A 21,959-nucleotide genomic window follows, 5' to 3' on the forward strand; every position below is an offset into this window, starting at 1 on the left:
TGCAGCTGTAAGTGTTTATTGTAGCACATTTACAATGTGTAAGCATTCAGACAGAACATGTTTAGTGTCCTCTACAGCATTATACATTGTCACGCACAGCTACAGCAATGCTGCTCACAAATGCAAGTTCTCTAAAATATGCTTCCCTTTAGTTTTCTATTCTGCTCCCAGAGTGAATAGACTATAGAAAATAAGGCATCCATTAAATAGTATCACAATCAACAAAGAATATAAACTAAGTTGTCAAAACTGAACTTCTGTAAGAGCTAATGTTTCATCCAGCCACTGACAGTAGCAGGTTATTAGGTTGCTAGGAAATATCCAGTTTCTAAAGTGTGGAGGTTAGACTCTCAGAGACATATCTCCTGTGTCTTTAACTCAGTTTAGACTTCAGGTTTACAGATTATGTGCCGGAGGAAGATTTCAAATTTTTTAAAAATAGGTATTTTGAAAGGGTTTTTGTCTGATTTTCCCTTTGAAAATGTAAGATCCAAACACTGTTAAGCTGAAGACTGTAACTGACTCTGCCCAGTGCTTGATACATGAGAACATTTCTCCACTCAGCTCATCCCTGAAACTTCAGTTCAGCCTGGCACATCCCAGCCTCTCTGAGAATAGATTGCCACTTACATCCAGTGGTACTTGTGTTTAAAGAAATATTTATTTTATGCTTTCAGCTATATTTGAGTGGTTTGTGTATCAACTCAGTGCAATGACTCCAGAAACAAATTACACTAAATTTCATAGTATTTTTTTTTTACTGTGAGTGCAAAGAACCAAAAAATGCTGGGGGCTCTAGTGTGCTTTCATTCCTTCAGTAACAGATCAGCCAGAGAGAGATAATGCCAGCACTACTGAGGGCTAGGTTGCTGTTCAAAGCTGAAGTTGTCTGGCACTAGTTCTACTTAGAGTTGAAGTTACTGCATTTAAACTCTACTCTTAATCTAGCCAAGTCTCTGAAAGCAGACAGGTTGAATGCCCTTTGCATTCTAGCACAATTTAACTAAGGAATCAAACAGAATAAAACTATTAAAATCCACAAACCCCCTGAACTAGCAGTGAATGTCTAAACAAAAGGTCTGTAAGTTTAGCACAAACTTCTGCCACAGGCCTACGCTGTTTTTTGAGAAAAGAAAATTAAGTCTTCAGAAATAAGGTTTTCCACCAGATCCATTGTCAAGTTCTTGCAATCTGTGCTGCTTTAAAGCCTTCATGATACACTCCCACAATCCATTAAATATGTCCACTACAACCTGTACAAGAGAGGAGGGGGAAGTTGTCAGGTACCTGCAGCAAAATAATAGTTTCACTGTACAAGGAGCCTTAAAAATGCAATTGAATTATTAACAATTTGACATCCATTGACAAGAAACTGCTATGAACCACCAGAAAACATTCTGAATACAGGACTGCTGTCCTAGATGCCTGATCCCCACTGCACAGTCAGTTGGAAAATTATTACATCCCCACCCTGATCCATCTTCTGCTGGCTTTCTTGTCTGGTTAAACTGAGAGGTGTGTGCAGAAAAGGAAATATTAATGTGTCCATGCCCTTTACCCAGGAGCAAGATGCCCTGCTCTGCTTCATCCCACACTTTTATCTCCAGTAGGACACTCGCTCAGAACAGGGGCTGGCTCACAGCAGGCTCTGTCATCTCCTTGCTCCAAAACACATCCCCATCTCCTCCCTCTCATAAATATGTTCTATCAGGCATACAACAACACAGCCCACCAGAAAAGCCCAATACCAAGGAGTTGCACCTTTGATCTTTTTAATCAAGAGGCAAATATTTTTCAGTTCCCCCACCAAAAGGCTCTTCAGCAAGGAAGACTCAGATTTGCTGCCAGCCAAGTTAAATATAAACCATGTATCCTGCAATCAGTATTCCTGTAGAAACACAGCTTCAAATAACTGAAGCATTTTCCCTAAATAATGGAAGTTAGGCAAAGGTTTCCAAGTGCTGTGGTAGTATCTTTAACTGCATGCTGTCTTAAAACCTTGACAAGCTGATTTTCCCCCACGTTTCAGGCCTGTTACCTGCACAAGGTGTGATTAAAAAGTGGATAAGAGAACACTGAAGGAGTTCTCTTAAGTCCTGCCTGTTGTAGTGGGTACAGAAAATGTTAATGCTTACACATTACACATATGGGGTTCCCAAGTTACTGTGTATATTATCTTACTTTCTGTATAATTTATCACGTTATGTGATTCTTAATTTAGGAAGTTCCCTCACATTTTCTTAGAAAATTGTTGGCTGTAGATATTTTGCTGAAGTTCTCTGTTCTTTAGAAATAGTTAGGGATTTTTGTGTGGGTTTCTCCCACACACAAAACTTCCCCCAAAATTTAAGTACTTTTCATAAACATTGTACCAGGGACATTTTTTAGCATGTTGCTTTTGTATATACCTTAATAGATAATTTTAATATAGATACATACCATTACAACAACAGAAGAGAGATGCAGAACTTTCCTCCTCTAACCTGTACCTCCCAGAGTTTGGTGAGTCTTTGCACTGTGATATAAATCTCTGAAGTTCTGTCTCTGGAAAGCCATCTTGCTGGTAGTGCTAGAAATTGAAACTTAATTAAACCTTTAAAAAGGCTAAAACCTACAATAACCCAAATTCTCCCCAGACCACTTTCAAGACACTGCTCAAGTCTGAAATTAGAAGATTCATAGGACCTAATGTGAAAGTACTGCTTTTTAGTAGATATTTAGCTTCCACTGAGCAGAAAAACAGACAGACTTTTTAAGAAAAACAAAGTAGAGAGGGATCAAAAACCCTCCTGTCATCAATTTTCATCCTTAAAAGTAATAATTATATTTATTCTTTAGATTGGCATGCACTAAGTTAAAATGCTGAGGGAGATGACAGTTTTGATAGCAGCAATCTTGCACTGCTATTCCAGTTGAACAGTCTGTGCTTACCTTGACTGTTTCATATGTATCTGTAATGAGGGCAATGAAGAGACTCAGCACCATATAGATGAACAGACTGATGAAGGAGTAGAGGTAGATCCTACTGAATAACCAAACCAAGTAACTTTTCTGCTGCATTTTTGCAAAGGTGGCAAACATGTCATCTCCATTGATCAGTGAAAAAAGGCATTCGGAAACCATGTTCAGAGTGCGAAACTAGAGCAGGGAAGACAAGGATGTGTCACTGCTTTATCTGGACACAAAGACTGTACATAACATGAAGAATATACACTGACTGAGATGACTGGCTGCCTCAAATCTCTTCCTACACCCAGGGGATGACAAGGTGCAAACAGTAAAACTTCTGAGGAACAGTTTGGCACCTCCTATATGCATGCACATTCAATTCAGAGAAGTAAATTTCTCTTTTAAGAGGGATAAACATAATGTCTCCAAAGTTTTTGTCTGATACTCGTGTTCTTCAAAATGGAAATGATTTCTTAAAATATCAGCATGTGATTGGGAGTCACGGCAGCTTCCACTTCTGACTTGGAGCTTTCATAACTTGAGGAAAGTCTGATTGAGTCATGGAAGTCAGACTCCTCAAACAGAGCAGCATCATGTTGAAGATGCACTATTTTTACATTAAGGGAAGCCTTGACATGGAGAACTAGAAAACAGCAGTAGTAATCTCTCATTCTGAAATTCAAGGTATCTTTTCTCATGGTCAGAATATACCTTCACGTGGTATGGTCCCAGTACAATCCATCCACAGAAACAGTAGCCCAGGTAGATCATAGCAGCGCAGCAGCAGAACCTCATTACATTGGGTAATGCTGCTCGCAGCGTTAGGATGAGAAGCTGCACAAAGCAATGCAAACAGTTAGAATTCAACCAGAAACTTCTTCCAGTCCTCTTATAGCAACAAACAGAATAAATACCAACAATATGAAGATCCCAGGAGATCCTTACATTATACTTCTGAAAGAAACCTAGGTAGCGAATGACTCCAAGCCACACAAGCATAGTAGATATTCCTAAGAGTATGCTGCAGACATCATAACTTGTCAGACTCTGAAAAAAGCAAGAGAAGAAGCAAAAAAAATAAGGGAAAAAAAGAATTATTGTAACAACTGACAGATTCTAAATTACGACTCTCATTATTACAAACATTTGTTTAGAAACATTTTTCCTTTGGCAAACTCTCCTAATTAGAAATTGTTTTGAGGCAATATACATTAGAGAGAGGTCCCACAAAAGAGCAGGGGCACTTTGAAATGCAACTCATTTAATGAGTTGTCATGCCTTTACACATGGCTGTTTGTAAAACAGATTCTAACAAGATGAGCTTTATTTGCAAGGTCAAGAGTGCAGGTGCACGGCAGAAGCAGAGACACCTCCTCTGTACCCAGCTCACGAGGATCTGCAGTGGCACTGCAAACATTTTTATGCTGCTTCCAGACTTGCAGCAACTGCTTCTAGAATCTGCATTGACAGATTCCTCAGAGCATCTTAGGGATCTCTGCACTGTATCCAAATGGACAGTGTAAACATCACAGAGAACAAATAAAGTTCTTCCACTAGTTAGGAAAAGCTCTTTGTAAAAATTAGCATGACTTGTCAGCATTGCTCAGATAAGTACTTGTTATGTAGTTGGGAACGATGAACTATATAAAGCTACCAAGGAACAGCTATATAAAGTTATCAAGGAATTAGCTTCTAATGAATTCTATCCAGAACTACATCTACTGACATTTTGCTGTTTTTTCCACCTATAGATACTGGCCTGTTTTCATCCAAATAAGCATGTACTCTGTTCCTGAACTGCAGCTCTACTCTGACATGGATCATGACAGCTTATTTGAAAAGAAGTTTGCATTCATTTCTGTTTCTATTCTCCTAAGAATAAAACATAGATAATAGATATTGGCAATGGATATTGGCTAATCTTTCCTATCAGCATAATTCATTTAGAGCTTAACAAGAAACAAATTTAGGCTACTTTAATGTGAACTTGTGATTCAACCACTTTCATACAGTAATATGGAACAGGATCTTGTTATTATGATCCACAAGGCTTGCAAAATGGACTGAAATGCAGCTGTAAAGAGGAGTTTTAGTAAAATACTCTTGCATATATAAATAGATGTATGCATAATATAAGATACAGAAATCCCAAATGCAAGGTCTTATTCCAGTCTTGTTCTCTTCTTTGCTTTTCTCAAAGCAGAAGAGAGTTATCTCTTGTCTTGACCAGCTTCCTCACAGGTTCTTGCTACCCTCAGTGAGTTTATGGGTCCAGTGGTGAGACAGGGCAATTTGAACAGAGTGTTTGTGATAGTCAAGCTGTCAGCAGATGGATTTCAGACCCATCCTCTCATCATAGTGTCCAAAGTTCACTATGTTGCAATGTCACACTTCAAAGTCTGCTACAGACTGTGAAGACCAATACTATCTGAATATCAGAGTGCTTAAGGATAGCATATTATAATAATTTTTTTCCTAATTCTGTAAAACACAACATTTCACATATTTTCAGTTTTGTCCATATCAAGTTTTTTTTTTTGAAAGTGAAAGCCCAGAACCTGCTGTGGCTGACTGTTACATACATGCTGGAAAACAGAAGCTGGGAAAGCAGCAAAGTGATATTTAAGGAGACTCTGTTAAACACTTGTAAACAGAGTTCCAAAAGTTAAATGTTAAATTTTAAGAAATTCATCAAATGAGCAAATATAAGTGAGGAAGGGAGGAAGTTAACAGTCAAACTTTGACAAATGGATTACATTTTATTCCTCAGAGTCCCAGGGAGCAAAGATAATTCAGCACTACAATATAGAGTGATATTTGGAGCTTTTAAATCTCACTACTAGCAACAAAATGCATGAGTTGCAATTCTGGAGGAAAAGATAGAGTTTTAAAATGTCATGCCACTCAGAAGCAAGTACAGCCAGCCTAAAGTCCCCTGAGAGATTTAAACCTAGGCTGGACAGAAACAGTTTTCCTACCTTAGCTTGTATCTCCATCTTTAGAGTTGATCCAACAATAGTTAGGACATCACTAACTATAATCAGGATGTACCATCCATTGACAAATTCCATTTGATCACTGAAAGATACTTCTTTCTTATAATAATACAGGAAAAAACTTACAAATTCCTAGGGGAAAGGAGCAAAGAAAACAGTTAATCAGTCTTACACAAGACAAGGCTTTCCAAAGAAGGAGCTGTACCCACCCTTTGGAGCCAAATTCCTTTAATCACTGATCGTGTGCAAAGGATCAATGAAGTCAGACAAGTCAATATGACAAAAGCATCGAAGATCATCATGTAATGAGTGTTCTTCTGTACTGCAAGAACAAAAATGTGCATGTTTATAGTGCCTTTATTCTTATTCATCATCACTGCAGTAAAAATCAAGTTTTGATGTTAACTACATTTATACAACCAAATTAAGAAAAATTATAGTATTTTTTCCCACAAAAGTTCATCTGACATATTTTATGAGAGACACAAGTTCATCTGCCCTACAGATACCACTTCAATAAATTTAGGAGGGCTGATACCACATCAAAAATATACCAAAGTGTGAGTGCATCTTACAGCCCTGCAGGATTATAAGTGAGAGTTAATCATTTTACAGGAACTGAAATGGCCTTTGGAGTCATAGAGCAGTTCAGAAATATTTTTTTTAAATCCTAGGAACATAAGTATATTAATCTTCTCTGTCAGAACAGTATTTGATAATCAGTTTTTCTGTCCTAGGCAGTGCAGATAATGTGTACTATTGCTCAGCTAGTCAAGATCAGCATTGAGTTAGCCATGAGTTCTCCATCTCTTGCGTTACTAAAATTTACGTTCTTGATCATCTTATGTTAAACATTGCACCAAATCGTTTTGTTTGTTTGTTTTTATACCTACCATACAGCTGAAAATAGGTGAGACAGTAGAAAGATTAGATTTTTAATGCTAAAAGAATGGTGGTTTGAGGGGAAAAAAAAAACAACAAGTAAATGCTAAATTTGCAAGAACATTCACCAATTCTACAAAATGGGCAGCTGAAATTCCAGCTGACTTCACCAGCTGCGCTACTCAGAAACAGCCCAGCCAGTACTTCCCGGTTACACTGCTGCCATTTGAGTTGGTTTTGCCACGCAGTGCAGAACAGTTGTTGTGCAGCTGGAGCCTCCCCCTGCCCACGTTTCCCTGGATTCCCGGGGTCAGAGGGGGCTCCGGGCGCCGCTCGGTGTTTGGGGCCCCGGCAGCGCCGCCCGCTGGGCACTGCTGGCACGGCAGCCGCAGCCGGGCACCGGGCCGAGCTCCGGGACGCGCCTCCTCCGGCCCCCAGTAAGTAATGTCAGTCTGCATCTTTACAAAAACACCGTTTATCCCTTTCCACTACCAGCCCTTCGTTCCCTAACGCAGGCATAGCGACAGAGAAAGTGGCAAAGTAGAAAGAAGGATCTGGTTCATCCCATTGCATAGCGGAATCTAAAAGTCCTGGAAAGCTTCTTATTACTAAAGAGATTATTTTTGCTAATGAAAAAAGATGTTTTGACTGGGCCAAATATCTGCCAGCAAAGGTGGCTCGTTCTTGTGAGCGACTATATAAAAAAATTAGCTATCCTCTGCACCTCAGTTATAGCCAAATAAGCAGCAAATGGCATTTAAGCAACAATAAGTGTTTCTAGCCATCCACTCCAGCAAGCTTTACCAACAATGCTTCCTTATCTTTCCTGGTGCTAAGTCCTGAAATAAGAGTAAATCAGCTTCAACTTTCCACCACTATCATGTGTCCTGTTGCCTGGTGCAAGAACATTTCACAACTCTGCCTTAAGAAATGAGCAGTGTGCTCAGTAGCGAGAGAAGGATGCACAGTGAGGCATTGGAAAAGTTTGGTTTGACATTATCAGTGGTGCAAGCCTTGAGAACTGCTACAGAAAGTATTGGTGTGACTGGATTCCCAGGATTTCAGATCAGGGGTTGAAGAACAACAACTTCTTAGAAAATCAGATTTAGAGTGCACATACATTAGAGATTGTGTATCAATGGTGCCTCACATTTTCATAAAGAAAAAGGTTAACAAACATAGTGCTTGTAGACAAAATTTCAGTGTGAAAATTTGAACACATTTACATCACTTACTTGATCCAGAAACATGCCAGTCTTTACATTCCCTGATTGCTATGTCATTGTCTAGACTTATTTTAATTCTTCCACTGTGTGCTTTATTATCAAACACGATCTGTATTAAAAAAAAATAAATGAAAAAAAGATGCATGTCTTTATAAAAAGTTAAACAATTACATATGTAGCCCAATGCATTGCTAAGCCTGCATAATGATGCAGAATAATTCTCCTAGGGGAGAAGCTACAAAAGTTTTCTAAGCTTAAACTAATTCGTGTATCTTCAAATAAATGGTGCCAAAATGAAAGACAAATCTGCTGAACCATGTATTTGCCACAAAGTGTCTGATCAACTAGTTACTCGGTGAATTTTTTAAACTGCATTCTCATTCCTCTATGATGTGAGAACAACCTTTTCCAGAAGCATCTCTAAAGAGAAGAGACTTACACTTCCATTATACTTCAGATGGATTAGAGCACAAGTGGCTGTAAGCCAAGCAAGTACTTCAGGACCCCATCAGGAGCACTCAAAACTTAACCTCCCACAGTGACAACTGCTGGTTATTTTCAGGGTACACCAAGCCATAACAGAGTAATCCAGGCACCACTGACACAGTGGTACTCAACACTCTTCAGAAAACGCCTGTGCTGGCTGTGTGCAGTAAACCAGCAAGTCATTTTCTGGTTTTGAAAAGAAAGATACGTGGCAGGCTTCCACATACCCGCAGAGTGAAATCGTAACAGTCGGGGAGCTCGTGGTGACGAACGGTCTGGAGGTTGATTGCCTTCAGATTGAACATGAGCTGCACTGCCACCAGCCTGCAACAGAGCTTCAGCTTAGCCCTGCACAGGGAGAACGCACCAAAACCCCAACACAGGAGGTGCTCTTTCCTCCTCACCTGGGGAAATCCAGAGTGAAATTCAAATTGTGCTTTCCCATCGTTGTGTTGTCTAGTGAAGTCGTTGGCTCAATGTACAAGCAGTCTGGAATGGATAAGGACTCACAACAATATCTCATGGATTATCAGGCTCTTTAACCGTAATCTGCCTGTCCCACTCCCGAGGCTGTTATGAGCTGTTGGCTACACCAGACAAGATAGCACACTTGAGTGAGGAGTCATCTGAGAAGCCAACTGACAAATACACCAGCTTCCTTGAACACCAGCCAAGTTACTCATCATGAGTTCACAGGGATCGCTCCTGAAAATTAGCCCCAAACACTTGTATTAGATGGTCACCAGTGCTAAAGGCCCATCAATTCTCTGTGGCATCAGACATTGGAGGTGAGAGCCAGAGGTTAGTTACACAGAACTTTTCTTACTGGTTTTGGCTAGTAGTAAATTCAATACAGATTATATGGTAAGACTACACCGTACTGTAATGTTTTTAAAAGAATTTATCAAAAATGTAGGTCCCATCCTCCCAAAGAACTGATTAAATAGATCAGGTTCATCACCAGTCACAATCTCTGGGTCTATATCAAAGGTGTCGTTTCCAGGACAGATGATCCCTCGCTTGTAGAACTGCTGACAAACAGCCAGAGGTGTGTCTTCTGCTCCTCTCTTCTCATAAGCATGATTTCCAACAGAGATGTTGGGCAGCTGGAGGTACTAAAGTTCAAAACAAACAAACCAACTTAAATAGCAACAAAACTGTTCGTCTGTGAGAAAAACAAAACAAAACAATGAAACAAAGCAAAGCAGAAGTGTTTGGATTGGTTATAACCCATCTCTTTTATTTAAAAAAGTTACTTAACTGTGAAACCTAAACCACACAACAGCCGAGTCCTCAAATATCTTAAAGTATCTGACAAAAACACTAAGTTCAGGATTTGAATCTAAATTCCTTTTTGCTTATTATGTTTTGCTCCTTACAATCCTTACTAGAAAGCCTAATTTGTTACTTGCAAAGGATTCTGGCTAAAATTCAAGGAGTGCTTGTATACCAGTATAGAACCAGTACACTGATTAGCTTTAAGGATGTTACCACATTATAGTGCTCTAGCAATGACAGAAAACCTGAGCTGACACTTTAGTCTTAAGCAATTGACACAAAAGTTCAGTTCAAAAAGGGGCACTCAGGTAAAGATCATATATATTGTACATATTGCAGCAACAATTCCTACCTGGTTTATTGCAAAGAATATCTGGTCATAGACATCTGTTTGCGTGTATACAGCATAGGTATCATCCATTCTGTCCATATATCCTTTCAAGAACAGGTGTTTGAATGCAATAGTGTTCTCTTCTTTGAAGGCAACCACCATTTGGTTGCTCAATCCAAAAACCACCAGCTGAAAAAGACATATTTCCTGTTCAAAGACAAAGCTGGCTTCTGGATTAACATATGAACCTGTTCTGTGAACAGTCAGTCTTTTGCCTCACTGGTAGACACAGCAATTACATGCAGGCTGCTCCCTTCCACAGCTGCTGAAATGAAAGTTTGACTTTAAGGAAACAGTGGGTTTCACAATGTGTCTTTAACATATTTACAGCATCTTGGCCAAGGACTTGAATTTTTACAAAGCAAATGATACCATCTCAGGTTCGAGCTCCCTATATACTGTTACACATGCTTTGTTAGTTCGGCCTGGCATCAACTGACTTGCCCTGGGGGAATTTCATTGTTCCTCAGCCAAAAAGGCAGGACACAAGACCCCATTTTGTCCAGTGCACAAAAGGGAAATTGAGGACAACTCAGGAAAACAAACATCTCTCAATCAAGTTTCAGTGAAAAGCGCTTTGAGAATAACTCACCAAAGCTGTGCTTGTAACAGGGTAACACCTGAAGCTGGTAAAAAATATATATTGCAACCATTCATGAAAAGTGAGCACAAAGCTGTTAGCTACTATCCAGACTGGAAAAGGTTTCTAGAAGTACAAGATGTATTGTTTCTGGGAGCTCACAATTCTCTTGACTGTTGTTTCAAATCTGGTGTCAGGTGTATTGTGAAGAAACTCATCAGAGATAAGTCTGAATCAGTAGTCTACAGATTTATGGCCATGGTGCAAACTGGATATGCAGGTTTTGATAAGGGTAACTCAGTTACAGAGATACCAAAATGCTCTGTAGGCAAGCTCAGCCCACATGAATACACCAGCAAACCAACACTGCACAGACTGAATTACCACAAGGCAGATTTTCTCTGAAAATACAAAATCAGCATTATTTGGATTCTATCATCATCAAATTTTACTTTTAGTTGCAAAGTGGGAAAGACAACAATCAGAGAACGATGACACATTTAAAAACGAAACAGTAAGGGACACAAACATGCTGCCAGATGCACAGCAGGAGAACTTTTACTGCAGTTTGTCCCATCACTCATGCAAATGGAAAGAAAACATTCTTTTCTATATATATATTGCCATAGCACTGGCATGACCATAAAGGGAAATCACACACGGGCAACTCTGAAGGATCATCTGAGGCCTTAGAAGGGTTTTGTGAAAACTTTCTTCTGCCTTAACCATAGAACTTTGTGACAAACAATTGTGTTTTGAGCAGTAGATAAATGTGTTATATGAAATCTGTGGTACAAGCCTGGGTGAGAGGAAGAATTTCTGAGGTTTTTTTCAATGCAAGAGTTTGTATGTCATATGCAAGCAACAAGCAAACCAAAAACAAGAAGAAAATCACCAATTTCGGTTCTTATCTCTGTGGTATCGAAACAGAAACGACTTCTCCTTTCCTCAAACACAACAGTGAAGCAGGTATTGGGGTAACAGATGTGTAGGGATGCCATCCTTTGCAGGGGGAAATGGCAAAGAAAAATAAAGTGAAGTAAAAGGTCAAGTTGAGCCCTTAAACATAGTTCCTTTCATCTGTACTGGAAGGATTCTTTTTCAGTCCATAGTTTTATGAGAAAATTAGGCCACCTGAGATCTTAGCTACATATGTGCAAATAGGATAATTTTGCAATCTATCCCTTCCCTTTCTCTGCACCACACCATGAATAGCATGTCACCTGTATTCATCTGACTTCCCATAAGCCGAGTCCCTGCTTCCATAGGTACTCACCTGAACTGTAACCATCACTATTTTGAGTAACTGAATCCCAAGTTTCCAAGGCTTTCTGCCCCGGGCCCAAAATTTCTCACACGGATTCATGAAGAAAAATTTTAACTTCCTTCTAAGCTGGTCTTCCAAAAGTGCCTCCTGTGATACTGATGAGTGTCGTTTGTAGCTGCAAAGGTTTTCATCGTCATGTGCACTGCAGCTGCTCACAGTCACTTCAGGATTCTCCATTTCTGAAAAGAAAAGTAGTCTTTGTCTGTTGAAAAACCTGCAAGCATCAATGTAGCAGCAGCAGATCGGTCTGCACTAACAGCCTGGACTCCAGAGGTGTTTATCTTCTGTGAAAGGCACTTACACTTTTCACTGAATTTCAGACCTTTCACATATTATTGCACACTTTCTGCAGAACTCCAAGAAAAACATGGCCAAGTTCTTAAATTTACAGCTAGGCTGCCAGGACACTTATCTAATAGTGGAATTTCTGTCCATTTGGACTTAGAGGATCACTTCCTGAAAACTTCTTCCTCTCTCACTTGACAGCACAGCTTATGTACAAGACATCCTGACTCAAGAGGAGCACCAAAAGCCTCTCATGACCATTCACTCTTCTGGAAAAATTATCTACTGCTGTAGCTAGTATTTTCCCCCACACTTACAAGCTTATGTCCAATCCCTGAAAGAAATGGAATTTTCAAGAGAGGCAGCAGTTTTTTAATACATTACTATTAGCATGGTTTACTCTTGGAAATGGAGCATGACAAATTGCAATTCAGATAAATCACCTGAGAGCATTAACTTGTCATTTGGCAGGATTATGTCTTTTTCTTTTGCCATAAAAGACCCAATGCAAACCACCAGTGATAATGAACCAAACAAAAAGACCAAGAGGTAATTGAATCATGATTAGCCAGAGGCTCACATTTGAGCTCAGTATGAGGGGAAAAGATTAGATAACCTTATAAACATGTTTTGAGACATTACTCTGCATAGTATTCAGCATGTTTACATTTTGATCTGGTACTAAATTCAACATTTTATAAATGCTTTATAAAGACTCACAAACCCTTTATAAGTGCTTTATAAAATACTAAAGAACTAGCCAGGAATATTTTTTTCAGATGACATTAGGAACAGAGAAAATAGCCTAGGCTGTGAATAAATGTGTGCCTTATTAGAGAGTTTATTTTTGATTCCCATAGGAATAGCTTTGTATCTAACTCAAACAAAAAATCATCATCAAGATTGATTTTTACAAATGTCCAGTCACATCCAGTCTCCTCCAGCAGCCCCTGCACACAGAAGAACAAGTCTGTTGCAGACATGATTCAAGACCTTCAATTTCCCCAGCTGTCAGGAACGCAAGAAAAGTTTGGAGTCAGCAGTGTAACACTAAGGACAGGCCCATACAGAGGCCAAAAAAGTTCAGCTCCTGTTTTATCAGACTTCCATTGTCCTGCAGGATAGAGTACAGTCTGCTGTGGCTTCCACTCACCTATCTCACAGCTGATCCAGCATTTCTAAAATTAAGCCCTAATCTACCACTGCAATAGTCCTGTCAATATCAGCGCTAGATTTAAAAATAAATAAATAAATAAATAAACCAGCAAACACCAACAAACCCAAACCCATTTCTGGTTCCCAGGGTGGGCTCGAGCCGCCGTTCCCAGAGGCGCAGCCCCGTGGGCTCCCCCACAAGCCGGGCCGGGGTCTCGGCAGCCGGGGCGGTCACTGCGGGCCGGGCCGGGCCCTTCCCTCAGCCGCTCTCTCTCCCCTTGCCAGCCGCTGCCGGCGGCTCCCAGCACCGCGGGCTGCCCGAGCCTTGCGGATGGCACAGGGGCAGAGGCGGGAGCCGCACCCGCATCGCCGCCCCCGGCCAGGCCGGAGCGCGGCAGCCGCTGCCCCTCCCGGGCCGGGCGCCCCTTCACCGCGGCACCCAAAGCCGAAGCCGGGCCGAGGGTGCACCCCCGCCCCTCTCCCCGCTGCTAAAGGCTTCCCCGTACCTGCACCGGCACCGCTCCTGCCGCGCCCCGGCCTCCGGGGGCTGCCGCCGCCGCGGGGGCGGCCGGGGGAGCACCGTGCCCGCAGCCGCCCCCGCTGCCTCCCGGCTCCGCTCGGCTGGGCGGGAGAGCCGCGGCCTCCGCCAGCCCGCCCCGGCCCGGGCTGTGCCGTGCCGTGCCGGGCTAGGCTCGGCTGTGCCGTGCCGTGCACACCGGCACACGCGGCCTCTGACACCTTGTGCCGCACATCTCCCTCCTGCCGCACGTGACGGGCGGCTCTCCACACTGTAATGCACTTCCTATAGGATGGTAATGCCGGCTCCAGATTTATTGACCTAGGCTTTCCCACCAGGGGAAGTAATGTTGTTAAAAATAGCTGTGTCGCACCCGTCATAAAAAGCCCCAAACAAACTAAAAAAGCCCCAAAAATAGCTTTCACTGAACTGTAGTTATGAAGGGCAGCTAGTGGTGCAGTGGATATGCTGAAGTCATTCCACTCATTACACAATTAAGCTATTAAAGTTATTAACTGAACTTCAAAGAGAGTGGACTCCTGCCTCGGGTCTGTGCCAGTCCCACTGCACTGCGGAAATGATGCCTTTGGCATTGCTGCCTGACAAGAGGACAAACTTCGGTTTATAACTGTGCACAGTCTTCAGCTGCCTAATTAGTGCCACTGGTATGAAAGGAGAAGGTAGAACAAGGCCAAGACCAAAACAAGGAGAGTAGCAGGCATTTTGAGAAAGGGAACTTCCTGGCGGTACAGATTGACAATGAAGACAGAAGGGACCCTCCTGCTTACCATAAAAAGGGGTGGATGGACCTCGGAGTGGCACCAAGGACCAGCACCAGGTGCTCCGCACAGAGAGAAAGATACTCCGGGGCTCCTTGTGTTTTACATTGCAGCAAGGCAAACTAAATTATTTTATGCATCCATAATACAAACTATAGTCATTACAAATCGTCATATTAACAAACCGCATCGAATAGCCTCAATCCCAGCGGGAGACAGCCTCGGCACTGCCCGGCAAGCACCGAGGCGGTGCCTGGGCTGGGGTGCGCGGGTGCAGAGAAGACTGCCGCCGCCTGCAGCCTACACACCCCATCATGCCCCGCGCCCCAGAGTCCCGCCGGCGGCGCCCTGTCCGCGCACGGCATGCTGGAACGAGTAGTTCTTGTCTGGCGCGTCCCTTCAGGCTGCCGCCGCGGGGGGCGGGTTTGCAGAGCAGGGCGCCGATTGCCTCTCCGAGCCGTCAATCACCGCCGGCCCCGTCGCCATGACAACCGCGCGCCGCCGGGGACGCGCCGGGCCGGGTTCGGTGCCGCGCAGGTAGGGGACAAAGGGCACGGAGGGGACCCGGCCGCGCTGTGGCGGCGGTGAGCGATGCCCGATCCCCGAGCACCGGGCAGCAGCCGGCAGGGCACAGGCGCTGAGCCTGCCGCTGCCCCGTGCGGCCCAGCCGCCTCCGCCGCCCCGAGGGGCTGTGCCGAAGGGCGGAGGGCAGCGGGGCCTGCGAGCCCTGCCCGGCCCCGCAGAGCCCCCCGGGCTGCTACAAACCCCCCAAACCCGCACCCAGCCCAGCTCCCCAGGCGGGATCCTGTACAGCGACCCAGCTCACAGATCAAAGATGAGATGGTTATTTTTCTTACTTCTGCTTAAAGAAGTCTTATCTATGCTACAGTATAGCATTTCTGTTTCAAAAGTCGCGACACTGCAACATATGTTACTGTTTGGATCCTGGCAGGACCATGTTATGACAACTTCTATGTCATACTTAGTAACTTTTTAAGTACCAACCAAATTGTTACAATATTTTAATGACCTAACCAGCTGTGCTGGCTCATACCAGAAGTTCTGTCTGGGTAAGATAATGGTAAAGTCATATTTAAAGTAGTATTTCCACTCTTTGCACTTTTTTTTTTTTTTTTTGATTTGTGGTTCAATTTCTACAGCCAGATATATTATTTTTAGTAGCCCTCAATTTTTCATCTGTTAGTTTGCCCTGTTACGTTCTGAAATTGTGTGCCTCTGGCAGCTGTCCTGTCCACAGGCAGTATATTTTCAAATTCACACTTATTGTGCAATGAAACCCTTCTGCAGTCCTGTTGTTTGTTCCCAGTTGTTTGTTCCACATCCGTAAGCTCATGTGATGCCAGCTCAATCTCATGTTAGGACCATGAATCAGCATCTCCTGGTCACTTTCTCTGAGTCTCTTGTGATTTCACTGACATCTATCATATCATTCTCAGGCTAAAAATAATCCTGGTTTATTCCCAGTACAAAATATGTTCTATGTCTTCAGTCGTCCTTGTTATACCTTTTCCAATTGTAATCTATTTCTCTTCAAGTAAAACAAAGGAGAGAATCAGAACACAGTATTAGCCAACATTCTAGAGAAGTTTTCCATTTTGTTCTCTTATGGCTTTCTTATTAATTCTTAAGCTAATTTTACACATTTTGTACTCACCATCCCAGGTACTGTAACTACACCTACTGGTTTCTATCAAATAAGAAAATCAACACCAGGCTCAAGTAAGCCTGATTTAATGAAAAGTTGTAAGTGTGAAACCAGGTACATTCAAGCTGAACTATTTATATGCTGAAATGATTTGGCAGTTGTCAAAATTTCAGCTTTACTCTCTACAACTTATACAGTGAAGCTGTGTCCAAATATGCACAAGGATTAGTAATAAATTTTCATAATTTTGTATTATTTGCTCTTTGTGTAGAGCAAAATAGAACAAATTTAATTAAAGGCAACATTGCATGTGAATTTCTGGAGAGACAAAGTAATTTTCAAAATGGTATTTTTAACAAGTTCCAAAATGTTTGCCAACAGAAATGTGGTTTTTAGCTTGCTAGTGATACAACAAAATAAGCAATTAGCACATGGTTTTGATCCTTTCCTTGTAGTGCTTTTGTAAAATGGACATGCATCCAATTCTTCTGTCTTTCCAAATTATAGTAAATTACAGTCCTAAAATAGTAATGCACACAAACTTGACCTTAAATCATTCAATTAGGCAACTAATGAATCATTCTGTGTCCTAAAATCAGGCAGCATCTTTTGCAGAACAGATAGCTAATTAGTTTTTGCCTTTTGCAGAAACCTAGCAACTTCACGGATTTGTTTTTAGCTGTAAATGTTTCAGTACATTAAATGATTAGGAGAACACTCTGATCTTATTTTTTCCTCTTAAGCCTAATGTTCAAATTATTAGAGCCATCTGTAAACAAACTAGGCTATTAAATGTCAAACAAAGTTGTCAAATATTTACCCAGACTTTAGCGATTATATAATGTAACACTGTGTTCCACTGAAAAACTGCTGAAAAACTAGACTGAACATAATTAATGAAACCTAAATATTACTTACTTTCTAAAAATAAAATACATGGCAATATTTATGACAATTAATTTTCAAAATTAATTTTGAAATAATCCAAAATATATAATTTTATATAGATTATACACTCTTAAAATTTACAAATTATGTTAATTTAAATGTTGTTTCCATCCTATTCTCAATCATAGAATCATAAAATTTTATAAACATAATGGAAAGGCATAATACATTTGTGTGTGCATTGACAAGTCCTTTTTAAATAAGCAGTATAGAAATACCCCTAAGAGAATAGGAACTAACCATAGAATAAGAAATCAATTGCTTTGGTCACATTTTCAGACAGTCCATTAATATAGAACGGTTTTTTTCCATGGCTTTCTTGATAGCATTTAGTATTTTGTATAAAAACTTGGAGGGGGAAAAAAGCAAACCCCCAAACTAAGAGGTAACTACTGAAAATAGTAGCTTTTAACTTACCTATTGGGACTCCTATACTATTATTCTTTTTTGGAAGAGGTGAGGTACAAAAGGCTTCTCCTCAATATATATTCAAAAGTTTGGTGTGTGTGTGCTTCCTGAAGGGAACACCTGGATGTTACCATATTCCTGTGTAAAAACCAACTTTCATCTAGGCTTTGTGAATGGCTGTGGGCCTGGTTATGCTTCCAGAGAAGTTTCTGGAAGCTCTGCAGGCTTTCTTTCTCTTCCTCTGCAGGCCTTCCCTGTTTCCTGAGCCCTGACAATCAATTGGCCACAGGAGGATGGAGGGCAGGGCGATAGGGTACTGGGGACACTGTAGAGCAGGAAAAGCAGTCTGTAATTTTCTATCTGCTCTCTGGCTGGGAGGCCCTGTGCATCCCAGAGGGAAGCACCACCAGTCCCACTGCCTGCTCTGTCCATCTGCAGCCCTTAAACAGGGGCAATTTGTATTAACAAATGCAAATACATGCAACAGGCACTGACACCAGCTTCAGCACCAGGGCCCTGCTCTCTGTACTGCTGCAACTACCTCTGTACCTCCTCCTTTCAGTGGAGGGGAAACTGATTACTGGGACACCCTTTTCAAGAATTTTAACTGTTTTTATAGGTAAAATATGCTTGAAATCTGTTGAAAGGAAAGGGATGTTTTTATTTGTGAGTTACTTTATTAAACATGGAATGTGACTTCTGTCAGCCTTCTCAGTGTTTCCTCCGTTCATGTGACCTAGAGATTAGGATACTCAGAGGAACTCACTCAAAATTTCCAAACCATGTTTGTCTCAGTGCATAATTATGAAATGGTGAATTAAGACATTGTGACTGGAATATATATGAGATGGTTTATATTGTCCTTCAACTAATTTCTACAACAGCTGCCCTCCTATCCTATCTCTTCTATACAGCAGCATAAATGTTGGTTTCAAATTAGAATAGTCACAGAACCCATTTACAAAATGGGTCACAATTTTTATATGTAAAGTATGCAAGAAGATAGCTAGATAAGAAAGAGCTTTGGACAGCTTTCCTTTTTAAATAAGGAAAAAGGACCATCTAAGCTGATGTGCACTCTCGGTGAGGTGGGCCTGAGTGTTTCAGAGCTAGAAGGTAAGCAGATTGTATAGGCTCCTTTGAAAGATTATACATATCTCTGAAAATTCATTAAAAATACACACACGGAGAGGGAGGATACAATGTGAGAGCTCATTGTCCTCATCCCATCTGAACGCCTCTGGCTCTCCAATACTAACATCGAACGATTGTAACACTCTAAGAGAATTTGGGCCATCCTGATTTAGTTTTTCCATCGGCTGCTATGTGAGCACGTCCCACATGATGGTGCTGTCCAGCCTGAGCAGCGGGCAGGCTGAACTGCGTTTCTTCTTGCCGTGGAACTGAGTCTTTCCTGCTCTTCTGTTCTAATCCTTTCTTCAGATATTGGGCTGAAGGAGAGCAAATGAAACACAAGTAGCCTTCTATACAATATCATCTCCTGCCGTGAGGTTGCTCCATTTAATCAGGCATACATCTCCCCGAGTTTGAACTCCGCAGAGCTGCACTGAAAAATCAGCTGGAAATAGAAATGCTTTGTGCAGCTGAGTAATGGTTTACACATACAAACACTGAGACAAACGTTCATAACTGGTGAATTTTCACCCACGCTCTTCCCACTTTCCCAGGTCCTCAGCTTTCAGTAAGGAAAACCTCTATCCTAATTAAATCTGCCACTCTTTTGGACAGTCAGTGTTCATTTGTAAACAGTTTTTCCATCTATCACACATGATATGAAAATACTTATGATTTAAAACAATGAAACATACCTTTAGCTGCATATGAAATTATTATTCTCATGATAAGCTACATAAAGTCATGGACAAAATTTTCACTCATACATAGTGCATTCTGTTGTCTATTTAAAATTATTAATGACATGTATCTTTCTCTAGAGAAATCTGAAAAAATGTCAAGTGTCAAATCCAGCAAGACTGCCTTGAAAGGTTCAAAAACAGCAGCAAAGAAACAGAAAGGTAAAACAAAGCTAAGGAGTCATGAAAAGGAAAAAGAAACACATCTTGGTATGTAAGGTACAGCAACAAGGAAACAAGCAGCAATCTGGGCTCACATGAGATCTACCTTAATTATTTTGGCCCCATGCATTAAAAAACACGAGATCAATTAGAATATGGTATTTTATATAAATAACTGAGAGAGGTAAATTTACACGTTATAGTTCTGTAACCAACACTACTGATAACATCATTTCATTATATTTCAGGTAAAAAGGATGAAGTTGATCTTTCTATGGCCAGTATAGGTAAGTGCTATGATGACTGAGCTTTAAAGTAGTAGTTCTGGAATACTCAAAGCAGTTTGAAGCTTCAGTGTTACCAATGCAGAGAATAAGAAGCAAGTATTTTTTAATGAATGGGAAAAAATAGAAACTATTTTGAAATGCAGCTATCACAGTAATTACAGTGGCTCTCTGGGAAATAGGCAGTGCAGCAGGAAACAGGTATGGGTTTTAGGAGAGGTTTTTTTCTTGGTTTGAGAGGAATTGGTATGGGGGAAATAAGCATCATAACAGAATTATAGGGTGCAAAACATTTGCAATTAGAAATAGTTTACCAATTGAAAGAAAAACATGATTTTTTAAAATATTTCATTGATCTTGGATCTTTGTCAAACCATTATTAAATTTCATTAGAAGATTATTTTAGCATACCACTTGTGGTTGGGTTCTTAATCATAGATACCAATAGACATCGATTAGCATCTTTTTTTCTTTGTAGAGGAAAAAAATTAACCATTTAAAAGTCACAATTAGGCTTATGTTCAAGTAAAGTTCAGTTTTAAGCATGGTTATAATTAAGGGCTGAAAGTATGCAATTATCCAAATTTAAATATATTCCTTTTGCTTAGACACCAAATGATTTTCAATGGTTTGTTATTTTCTATATTTCGGATTATATTTTTCTTCTGACACAATTTGTGCAATTATTCCTCAGATATAACTTAAATTGATACCAAAGTAAAATTTATCTCTGGTTTACAGGAACAGTCCAAAGGGTTATCTTATTAATTGGCTTGTAACAATACAGCTTTTATTGTTAAAAGCTAAAACAGAGTGGCAAACAAGGAATACACAAAAGAAAAAGAAACTGCAAATCACTTGTTTTCCTCCATAATCCTATGAGCAGTGGGTGAAAATTGTTCCCTGGTTAGCATCACCAAAACGGCTAAGCTGCAGTTAATGAAAGTGCACAAAAAGTGATCCCTCCAATGATTCAAGTGGTACTTTAAAAATGTGTTCTCAGTGTTTCAGGAGATTGTTAGTAAGAGAGAATTGTACCTCCACCTACTGGCAAATGAGGTTAGAGCTCGAGCAGCTAAACTGCTGCTAGGAACCCAGTGCTGAAAGCAGGAAAACAACACTGGTGTAAGCAAACACTGCCTGTGCAAGATTTAAACACTGTGCACACACTCCTTAGGCATGCAAGTGTTCTTTACTTCTTCCTTAGAGTTTCTTGGCCTTTTGTGAAGACCTCCTAGCACTAAGAGCTGCTGACTGTTACAAATGATACAGGTACAATTTTCAAACAGAAAAATAATGTGAAGCCTATGGTCAGATGTTACACACTTTTTACTGGAAAAGAGCATTCAATAAAAATGTTTATAATGTAAGAACTCCAGTATCTGCTCCTTATAATATAGATTCTGTTAAAAATAATATTCTGCAATATAGAATTTTAGTTCTTTAGACTGAAAGGTATAATTTTAATTCTGATCATTGCTTTGTTTTTAGCTTGGGCTTATAGCAATAGAGAGTTGGAAAAAAATGCACTTAGAGTATCTGTCTTACTCTGTTTCCTCTTGTAGTGATGTCCACTGTATTCTTGCTTAACTTTAATGCATGCTTGTATTGTTTCATTTGGCAAGGAAACCCATATCTCTTTAAAAGGATTTTCTTCAGCATTAGCATTTATGCACAAGGCTGTACACATGTTTCAGCATTTAAAAAACAGCACCATAAAAGTTTATTTTTACAAAGAATAATGTCTAAAACAGCCATTACTCCTG

General features: G+C 40.7%; 2 protein-coding genes across 5 annotated transcripts in view; one reads left to right on the top strand and one right to left on the bottom strand.

Moving 5' to 3' along the window:
* LOC103814915 (mucolipin-3) overlaps positions 1 to 21,959 on the bottom strand; it is a 27,436-nt gene continuing 5,477 nt past the window's right edge. Inside the window, exons 4-17 of one of the 4 annotated variants that reach the window (XM_050977517.1) lie at positions 17,883 to 19,324; positions 12,065 to 12,294; positions 10,170 to 10,337; positions 9,501 to 9,654; positions 8,944 to 9,028; positions 8,767 to 8,863; positions 8,063 to 8,162; positions 6,155 to 6,267; positions 5,928 to 6,077; positions 3,895 to 3,996; positions 3,661 to 3,783; positions 2,932 to 3,138; positions 2,440 to 2,569; positions 1 to 1,253 (exon numbers count right to left, since the gene is read on the bottom strand). In XM_050977517.1, the coding sequence (XP_050833474.1) occupies positions 1,234 to 1,253; positions 2,440 to 2,569; positions 2,932 to 3,138; positions 3,661 to 3,783; positions 3,895 to 3,996; positions 5,928 to 6,077; positions 6,155 to 6,267; positions 8,063 to 8,162; positions 8,767 to 8,863; positions 8,944 to 9,028; positions 9,501 to 9,654; positions 10,170 to 10,337; positions 12,065 to 12,292 (1,677 nt within the window). In that variant the 5' untranslated portion in view covers positions 12,293 to 12,294; positions 17,883 to 19,324 and the 3' untranslated portion in view covers positions 1 to 1,233. Of the gene's footprint in view, positions 1,254 to 2,439; positions 2,570 to 2,931; positions 3,139 to 3,660; positions 3,784 to 3,863; positions 3,997 to 5,927; positions 6,078 to 6,154; positions 6,268 to 8,062; positions 8,163 to 8,766; positions 8,864 to 8,943; positions 9,029 to 9,500; positions 9,655 to 10,169; positions 10,338 to 12,064; positions 12,295 to 14,061; positions 14,327 to 14,860; positions 15,140 to 17,882; positions 19,325 to 21,959 lie in introns of those variants that run through there. The other 3 variants (XM_009088572.4, XM_030226469.2, XM_050977516.1) reach the window with 3 other exon arrangements.
* The window catches only part of DNAI3 (dynein axonemal intermediate chain 3), a 22,096-nt gene continuing 19,949 nt past the window's right edge, over positions 19,813 to 21,959 (top strand). Inside the window, exons 1-2 of the mRNA XM_050977515.1 lie at positions 19,813 to 19,909; positions 20,158 to 20,196. Coding sequence (XP_050833472.1) covers positions 19,813 to 19,909; positions 20,158 to 20,196 — 136 coding nt within the window. The remainder of the gene's footprint in view (positions 19,910 to 20,157; positions 20,197 to 21,959) is intronic.

Source organism: Serinus canaria, chromosome 8 (assembly GCF_022539315.1).
Source record: "Serinus canaria isolate serCan28SL12 chromosome 8, serCan2020, whole genome shotgun sequence".
NCBI classification, from domain to species: Eukaryota; Metazoa; Chordata; class Aves; order Passeriformes; family Fringillidae; genus Serinus; species Serinus canaria.